Consider the following 10220-nt stretch of genomic DNA (forward strand, 5'->3'; position numbering starts at 1 on the left):
TTTTTTAGGAAAATACAGTAATAAGAAACGTCAGTCATATAATGTTTTCTACTGTGATAAACAGAAAAAAAACCTTGATACTCATAACTTAGTATCTAAATGTCTCAGATCACTTTAAACATCTTCATAGACCCTTATCTAGTCTACTATGAGAGCCTCAGAACAAATTATGACTCAATATTTTGTTTGTTCTCATTTTTACAACTTTTCCTTCTTATAAAATAACTGTTCTTTGGACAGACTATGTTTACAGTATCTTTGCCTCAAGAGTACATTGTCATCACTTGCCCTTTCTTCCTGAGGGTTTTTTTTTTAAGAGTAACTTCTACTGTTTTTATTTTTGGCCACGCAGCTTGCGGGATCTTAGTTCCCTGACCAGGGGTTGAACCCATGTCCCCTAGGAGGGGGGAAGCACGGAGTCTTAACCACTGGACTGCCAGGGAAGTCCCTTATTCCTGAGGTTCTTATACAGAAGGCTTTGGAGTTTTTTCCCCCTTTTAACCTAGAAGAGAGCTTGAGACTTTATTAATATGATGTCCTTGGATAACTCAATGAATGTAGCACATTCGGACTATAAGGTCATATTTGAAGGGAAAGAGTCTGTTTTCCCCCAGATACTATATAAAAGAAAATTATGCCCAAATTAACTTCCTTGTTCTCTTAATTCAAGAAATACGGAATTTTGTAACAAAGATATATGTGGATGTGTTCATACATTAAAGCAATATAAGACGCCTAGAAGTGATCATACTATCTTAAGGATAAGTAGACTTGACCTCTAATTTTTTTCTAATGAAATTTCATAAAGCTTTTTATAAAACTTTTTTTCTTATTTCTCCCTTAAATACTTTTAAAACATTTTCCCCAAGTACTTCATTAAAAAAAATTATTTTGAGTACAAACACAGCACGTATGTACTGCCAAAATTTCAGAAAATCCCCAAAGTATGTTTTAAAAAAGTCACTTACCGTCTCTTTAGGGGATATCATTTTAATGTGTGATTTATGATTAAATCACAGGTAATTTTAGATGACTGGAACTTTTGGTCTTTGACCACAAATCAAAAAATTAAACTGTGAACTTTTTTTTTTTTTTTGGCCTCTGCGTGCAGCCTTGTGGGATTTTAGTTCCCCCACCAGGGATTGAACCTGGGCCCTCAGCAGTGAGAGCACGGAGTCCTAACCACTGGACAGCCAGGGCATTCGCTTAACTGTGAACTTTAATAATCAGTCGAATTACATGGAGATTGTTTAGCCTATTTTCATTGGATTAAGGAAGTTCAGTATTTCTCTATTTTTATATTTCATGGACCCTTCTTCCACCAACAAAAATTTCCCAGCATTTAACTTGTATTGACCCACTTGGTTGAAGTTTAAGCTCACTATTTCTTATTCTTTCCCAGCCCTTAAAATCATCTTGCCACATTAAAGTAGTAGACAGTTGTCTGCATTCTGAGAGCACAGGCAGCCAGCATCTTTCACATGACTCGAATGGCCCAGCCTTTCGTTCTTCTGATATGACTGTAACTATCAGTGTGTTAGAAATTCCTGACTGTATCCAGAGTGTGAAATTGGGGCTCTTAATAATTCCATGAGAGACAAATGAAGCACCCGTAATCTAAGCCCTTAGTGTAAGGTGAAAAAGGAAAAACATAAATAGTATCAGTCATTTCACCTGCCCCTTAAGCTCTAACACCTGATCCCAAGATAGATGTTCTGTTTTAGGTGTAGCTAGATAAGGATGTGAGTTCAGGACCCGTTTAGGACAAGGACTTGGCTTCCTAGGCCTTGATTTAGGTTCTCTAGGTTTATTCTTCAAGGAATGTAGTGAGAGGTCCAATTTATTTTTCTTTTTGCTGCGCCCTGCAGCTTGTGGGATCTTAGTTTCCCAGCCCTCGGCAGTGAAAGCACGGAGTCCTAACCACTGGATGGCCAGGGAATTCCCTGAGAGGTCCAATTTAGATCATCTAAACATGCAGTTTGGGCCCCGCAGCAGCTCTATCTTCAAAGGGTCTCCGTTGTCCTATAGTGTGTCAGCTTCCTTTCCTTCATTGGAAGGGTAGGGAGATCTTACCTTTAATGAACTCATTTACCCCTAAGACTCTACCCAAGATACGAAGGTCTAATTACTGGATCAACCATGTTATCTTAATTAGGGATTAGGGATATAAGATTTAGCAGTATCTGAAATCAAAACACTTCTCATGCCAGGTCGTGATCCATTATAGATCTTAAATCAAAAGGTTTCACTGTTTGAACTCTAAGCCTGGGGGGAAAATAAAAATAAAACAACTTTAACTCATGTCCTTTAAAGTTTTTACTCAGCATAATTTTGTAGAGCATTTGAAGAGACTGTCCTTACCAGAGGATTATTTAAATACAGCAATTATATTTTCAAAATAAAGTTTTTCTTTCTCCTGACTATAAACAGAAATTCAGAGAAGGAAAAAAATAAATAAAATAAAATAATCACCAGTGTCTTACCACCCAAAGATAAACACTGTTACCACTTGAGAGTATTATATGCCATTCTTTTTTGCTATCTATATGTTTTTAAAAATCATATGTATAATTTTGTATCCTTAATACAGTCACCAATTGGTCTCAGGAATCTAACTTCATGTAAAGTTAACCAAAGTCATACATAATGAATTTATAACTCTCACAAAGGTGATAAGATTAGTTTGGGTTTTTTTCTTGGTGTAGCACCTAAGTGGAAATCTTATAACATAATGTAAGTATTCACCATTTCTTGAATTATTTAATTTCTCAAAACAAGACTGGGCCTATACTTTTGTGTTGTGATTAATTACTCGATTGATTCTTCCAAAACTGATGGTCCAGTATATAACTGTGAACATGAACTGTTATAAGAATATAGGTGGTTGATACAAATTAGTCAGACTTATTCCATTAGCCATACTCATTATGAATATTTATTTGTTTAGTGATGTTTTGATTTATAATGATTGGAAACGATAAAGGCACATACTTTTCCTAACAAAAACTGTTAATAATTATATATTTTTCTCTCTCTTTCCCTTCTCTTATCCTCCCCCCACCTATTTTTTGTCAAGCTATTCCAATAGAAACTGCTAAGCAAAACCCTAATGTTGCTTTGGTCCTTACTTCTTATGGAGGCCATATTGGTTTTCTGGAGGGAATCTGGCCAAGACAGTCCACTTACATGGATCGAGTCTTCAAGCAGTTTGTGCAGGCCATGGTTGAACACGGACATGAACTCTCTAGCATGTAGTTCTTCAGGTGCATTTTGTCTAAACCACCGTATAAAGGCAGCTCAGCTTACTGCACAAATCTTAATTACTGTATATAAAGCAAATTAGCCAGCAGGTGGTGAAGAGGTCCAGAATGACATGCAAAAACTACTTTTTGGAGTAACAAAACAACTTTGTAGCAAGAAATAAAATATAGATTTAGACTGTAACTTATGTAGATTTTATTTTTACTATGCCTTACCAAGTATGACCTTAAATAAAGTAGTACAAACATGGAATTGCACTTAACCAAAACTATTGTGTAAAAAGATTTTAATTCCTCAGGGTTTTAATTTGGGCTAGTATTATTTTAGATAATTTATTTTACGTGATTTATGGTACTTTAATAATTGTAATAGGACTTGACTTTGTTTATTTGAATGTAAGTTATAAGTTGGCACATTCATAAGGGTATTTATACCTAATGACGGTAACATGAAAACTGAAATAAGATAAAATACAATGTGCTAAATCTTTTACGTATTTTAACTTTAAAAGGCAAATGCAACAAATGTTAGACTTCTATACATGTTCTTTTACTCTAATAATATTAAATTAAGGCTGACTTATGTTTTATAATGATTATAGTTCACATGCTTATTTTTAAATAGTGTATGTGCATACTTATATATCATTATATTAAATAAATTCTACCATTTTAAATTGTTTCTTTGTGAGATTTTATCCACAAAAAAGTAATCCCTAGAAAGTAATCTGTGATTTCATAAATGCGTTAGTAAGAAATATTAAAACTGTATTGTTTCACAGTTTCCAGAATATTGGGCTCCCACCGTTCGTACCAATTAAAAATACTTTCAGCTACAGGAAACCCATCTAACAGTGATTTAGGAATAACAATATTTAATTATCTTGCATCACAAGAAGTCTCCATGTAAGCAGTCTCCAGATGTAGGTGTTTATCATTTATCAGTGTCATCAAAGATGCAGGCTCATTCTGTTGCCACATCCCTAGCAGGCAGGGTAGCCAGTTATCTCCTAGACACAGGATGGCTGCTGCAGCTCAGACATCACATTTGTATTCAGAGAAGAAAAAGGCAGGAGTGGGGCCAGACACATCTGCCCTTTTGGGAAAGTGAAAGCTTTCTCAGAAGACTTGTACTTGTATCTATTGGCCAGACCTGTGTCACATGGTCACCCTGGTTGACTGGGAGGCTGGCAAATCAAGTATGTAGACCTTTCCAATTGTAGTGGAGGCAAGCAAGGGGGAGGGGATTGGTAGTGGTTGTTGGGCTATCCAGGCAATAGTGTTATCTTCTATACCATTCAACATCTTTTTTTTTTTATTTATTTACTTATTTATTTATGGCTGTGTTGGGTCTTCATTGCTGTTCGGGCTTTCTCTAGTTACAGTGAGCGGGGGCTACTCTTCATTGCGGTGCACGGGCTTCTCATTGCGGTGGCTTCTCTTGTTGCAGAGCATGGGCTGCAGGCGCCAGGGCTTCAGTAGTTGTGGCTCGCGGGCTCTAGAGAGCAGGCTCAGTAGTTGTAGCGCACGGGCTTAGCTGCTCCGCGGCATGTGGGATCTTCCCAGACCAGGGCTCAAACCCATGTCCCCTGAATTGGCAGGCAGATTCTTAACCACTGCACCACCAGGGAAGTCCCTCGCCATCTTTTCCCTCTTTTTTTTTTTTTTTTTACTATTTCCACGATTTATAAAATATATATATTTTTGCCCAGGTATCACATTAAGAGAACCATGTAATAAAAGCATATTAACACAAAATTGTTTACTAAAAATGCCATCTTTTGGAGAGTTCCTGATTGTGTACTTGTAGACTCCCATGTAACTGTGTCTAGAACAATAGCACTGATAATGCCAGTGATTTTTTTGCCCATTCAGCATATATTCTGATTCAACAGTGATAATAACTTTAAGTTGGCATGGTTTGGGTGGGGCTGATCCTGCCTTTCAGAGTTATCGTGAAGATTTTAAACAAATTATGTCAGGAAGTCTGTCTACCCATTGGCCATTGTCAGATTTGGGTAGGTAGCCCCTGACCTCCCTCTACACACAAAAATTATTTCCAGCTAGATTAATGAGATAAGCACTTTTTAAATTCATAAAAGTACTAATGAAAATATAGGAAGTTATTTTCATAATTTTAGAATGGAGAAGTCCTTAAGCAATATATAAAAATGAGAAGCCGTAAAGAACAAAAGTGACGGATATATTCGTGTAAAGATTAAAAAAAACTTCAGTTCTACAAAATTACCATAACCAACATTAAAATACAAATGACAGAAAAAATATTGATATTTGCAATATATAAAAGGCTAATATATCAAATAGCTAAAGAACCCCTAAAAATTGGTAATGAAATATCTGATAAAAAAATGGTCAAGGGATATACAAGAGACTCATAGAATAATAGCAAGTTTATAAAAAGGTGAACAATTTCACTAGTAATTTAGGAAATGCAAAATTTGAAAACAAAGATATTTGTGACCATCAAATTGTGAGTTTAATAACATACAGGATTAGTAATATACAATGTTGGTGATAGTATGGGGAAATAGTTACTCAAATTGTTGGTGGGTATGCAAACTAGCAATTATTTTTTGGAAGGCAAAAAATTTTGACAGTTAAAATACAAGAGCAACCATATTTAGCAATTCCATTTTGAAGAATCTATCCTATAGAAAATCTAGCAAGGGTGTGTAAAGATATAGGTTTGTTGCAGCTTTGGACATTCAGGATGACAACTTATTTAGTAGGGGAATGGATAAATTATGACACATTCACATGATAGAGCCACCAAAAATAATGAGGTAGCCCTTTATGTACTGATTTATAAAGACATTTCTGATAGGTTAATGAAAAACAATTTATTCATATATATAGGATCTCATTAGTATAAACAAAAATAAAATATAGCTCTACATGCATGCGATAGTGTGTGTGTTAGTTACAATGAAATGAGCATTTTCATGTGTTGATGTGGAGGGTAAACTATTCTTCCCAGCTGTTCCTCCACACACTAATAAGCTCTGAGAAAGAAGGGCTGTGTTTTAATTATTTCTACATCCCAAGCACTTAGCATATTGCCCGGAACAAAGCAAGTCCTTAGTCAAGATTAGCTGAATAATAGTGGTTTGTATAAGAATGAAAATACTACCTTGCAAGCCAGTTCCCTGATTTGAAAAGTTGATTTTAAGTATATCCTGGAATTTTTTCTAAAACTGTCTCCTCAGTTTCTCTGGGTTATTATCATTAAACATTTATTCAAAGCCTCACAGAGCATTGTTTTCGAAATAGGGATACAAATGGATACAATAGCTTTCTTTTCCTTCTTTCCTTTTTGACAGTGCCCTATACATTTTTTTATATCTTGAACCTAGTGCAAACACATACGTTTTGTTACAGACCCTACCCAGTCGGTCCCTAACAAGGGACCTTCTGCATGGTCTCTTTTGAGCCAACAGCAGAAATAGAGACACAAATGGAGAGAACAAACATATGGCCACCAAGGGGGGAAAGCGGCGGGGGAGGGGGGGTGAATTGGGAGATTGGGATTGATATGTATACACTAATATGTATAAAACAGACAACTAATAAGAACCTGCTGTATAAAAAATAAAATTCAAAATTAAACAAAAAAAAACAAAGACCGAGTTTGGTTCAGTTGGCTTCAGGAGCAAAGAAAAGTTTTAGTCTTTGATCAAAGAACCGAGAGACACAGGCTACCACCCTGGAGCACCCACTCTCCCCCATACCCGTCGGCCGGGCTGCTTTGTAGGTATCTGGTCAGCGGGGAGGGGGTGGAGTTCTCCTGGGGCCAGCGCAGCTGTGCTGCTCGCGCTCCAGTTTGCAGTGCCGGGCGCAACACCCCTGCACACGGCTGGTCACCGCCGTCTTGGATTGCGGTGCGCACGCAGCACCTCTGCACGTAGCCTGCTGAGGTGAGGAATCGGCACAACCACTTCGCAGGAGGATCCCTGTTCTTAAGGGCTGGGTGCAGAGGCCTCTAGAAGCGAGGCCTCTGCACCCAGCAAGTGAAACTAAGTGCAAAGGAAAAGAAACAAAAAAAGGTTAGACTTTATTACCCAGCTTCTACTTTTATTTCCAGGGCATTGTTAATGGACTCTGCTGCTGAGTTTTATAGAACAGTCTTTACTCTTACTCTGCGCAGTATTCATAGTGCAATATACTCTCATATTTTGTAGCCCATCCTGTTCTAGTCTGGTCTAGTTTAATTTTCAACTATCCCATTTTCCTTTTTTATATTTATTTATTTATTTTAAAATAAATTTATTTATTTTTGGCTGTGTTGGTTGCTGCATGCGGGCTTTCTCTAGTGGCGGTGAGCAAGGGCTACTCTTCGTTGTGGTGGCTTCCCTTGTTGCCGAGCACGGGCTCTAGGCGCACGGGCTTCAGTAGTTGCCTCACGCGAGCTTAGTTGCTCCGCGGCATGTGGGATCTTCCCGGACCAGTGCTCGAACCCGTGTCCCCTGAACTGGCAGGCGGATTCTTAACCACTGTGCCACCAGGGAAGCCCCCCCCCATTTTCCTTTTTTAAATGAAAGTGGGAAAATGAAAAATTCTCGTTAATTCTTAAATCTGGGCCATGGGTATGTGAGACTCATTGCATTATTCTACTTTTGTGCATCAAATTTTCTTACTGCTTTTTAAAAATTAAATGCGCACATTTGAGACCCACTAATGGGTTGCAACGTAGTTCGAAAAACACTGGAATTCTAGAAGTTATTAGAAGTTAAAAGAAAGAAGTCACTATTGTCTGTGGCAGTTGTCACACTTAGTTGTAATAGCTTCTTTACTTATCCGCTTTCCCCCAGCAGACTGTGAGTACAGTGAGGACAGGAAACATATTTTCTTTGCTCTTCATCTTATCGCCTGGGGCCAGCACGGTGTCTGCCTCGTATTAGGTTTATTATTAATTAATGATACCAAATACTTAATAATACTTGAACCTTAGGCCCTGATGGAAGGGTACATCTTACATACAAATCAGAAGTGGGGAGAGGAAGGGTTTTTGCAGTCTCACTCCAAATCAGAACATCTGTTAAACCAGCATCTGTTTCCCCTGCAGACTTCAGTGTCAAATGAAGTAATGGTAATTAAAAAAAAAAATCTCACTGTTGCTCTGAACCTAACAAAATGCTGGCCACAAGGTAAACACTCAGCTTCTTAGAACTTAATTTGGAGTCAATGAGGACAATATGCAAGGTCAGGTAATAAAGAACACTTAGGAAATATGCCATTTTAACTCTAGTTCTCACTTAAAAGACAGTCTTTTCGTCCTAACCTTTTCTACAAACAGGCCAACATGTAGAAGCTGGTATTTCTTGTCCTATGATATAATGTTGCTGTCAGTATTGATACCTAATGCAATATAAATTGTGGTATATAATTGATTTTGTTTTTCTTTTAAAATTTATTTCTAAGCAAAGAGATATTTATATATTCAAGGCCTTGTGATGATAAAAAATGATGTCTTCGCTTTTGTCATATGCACTTTCAAGCTGTGAATTATTCACCTGTGCTATTTATCCCTATTCTGAAACTAAGAGATACTTTTTCTGGCTCTAGCCTTCAACCACCTAAATGTGGGAATTACTTTGAAAAAAGTAAATGGCAAGAATCTGACAAGACTAATTTACCTCACTGAATATCTCTTTTAAATAAAGATAATAACCTGGATCAAATCTTAAAGACTTCACTGTCATTTAACACCATGACTCAGTATTAACTTATTACAGGACAACTGTATGTTTGTGCCTTCTATAAAGGGTTGTCTTCCCCCGGAGTTACATACTGGTACCCAAATTTTGCAAGCAGTACAATAATCATATCTACTCCATCTGTATTTCCAGTTTGCTGTTGATTATATTACGAAGGGCTCAGTACCAGCTGGATATGAATAGACAGGCTGTCAGCATATTAACAGATCTGAATAACCCCAAAAGAGCATTATTCTCTTTTAAACTGTCAACTTACTAATTGGTTTCTGCAAATTTTAAATATCCCATTTATCTGCTTTACTCTACTTATGGGCAGACAGTTTCAGATTTTTTTCTCTATTTTTCCAGGCTCAAAATGGAGCACGCATAGTGCTTAATTCCTGGACTGATTATGTTTTTTTTCTTCTAATGCCATACGGAAGTGTTCCAGTATGGACTTTGAAACCTCTAGGTTTTCTTACCAGAGTTAAAGGGACCCTTTGAAAAATATGATGCAGAATAAACTAGTATGTGTTTTCATAATACATATTCTAGAATGTATGAATAGATATTATAGATGATATATAGATATCAATATATAAAGTAAAAATGCCTAATATTCTCCATATTTACCTAGAGCTCTTTATAGTCATTAATCATAGTTCCTAGTATTTTTAAGATCATTTCTTGGTCCCACATGCTGCAGAGCAGCTGGGCCTGTGCCCCACAACTACTAAGCCTGCGCTCTAGAGCCCGCAAGCCACAGCGAAGCCTGTGCGCCTAGAGCCCGTGCTCTGCAATGAGAAGCCACCGCAATGAGAAGCCCATGCACCACAATGAAGAGTAGTCCCTGCTCGCCACTAGAGAAAGCCCACGCGCAGCAACGAAGACCCAGTGCAGCCAAAAATAAATAAATAAAATAAATTTATTAAAAAAAAAAGATCATTTCTTGGCAAAGAAATTTGGACTTGAATTCAGAGCATCTGAGATTGATCCTTGGCTCTGCTACTAATTCACCATGTGACCTGAAGGAAATCATTTATCCTGTCCAGGGTTTGGTTTCATCATCTATAAAATGCAGATGGTTAAAAAAAATGCAGATGGTAATATCAATGTTACAGATGTATTATGAGGATTATAAAGAGATAACATGTAGGTGAAAATGCTTTGTGAACTATTAAATAAAGTGCTATGGAAATGTAATACCTGGCTATGAAAAGATGTTTACTATTATAAACCAAATCAA

General features: G+C 37.1%; 1 protein-coding gene across 2 annotated transcripts in view; it reads left to right on the forward strand.

The window, feature by feature from the left end:
- The window catches only part of ABHD3 (abhydrolase domain containing 3, phospholipase), a 38162-nt gene extending 34224 nt beyond the window's left edge, over positions 1 to 3938 (forward strand). The window contains exon 9 of one of the 2 annotated variants that reach the window (XM_032603712.1): positions 3077 to 3938. In XM_032603712.1, the coding sequence (XP_032459603.1) occupies positions 3077 to 3255 (179 nt within the window). In that variant the 3' untranslated portion in view covers positions 3256 to 3938. The remainder of the gene's footprint in view (positions 1 to 3076) is intronic. The other variant, XM_032603713.1, reaches the window with a different exon arrangement.
- Positions 3939 to 10220: the final 6282 nt, after the last annotated feature.

This window comes from Phocoena sinus, chromosome 14 (assembly GCF_008692025.1).
Source record: "Phocoena sinus isolate mPhoSin1 chromosome 14, mPhoSin1.pri, whole genome shotgun sequence".
NCBI lineage: Eukaryota > Metazoa > Chordata > Mammalia > Artiodactyla > Phocoenidae > Phocoena > Phocoena sinus.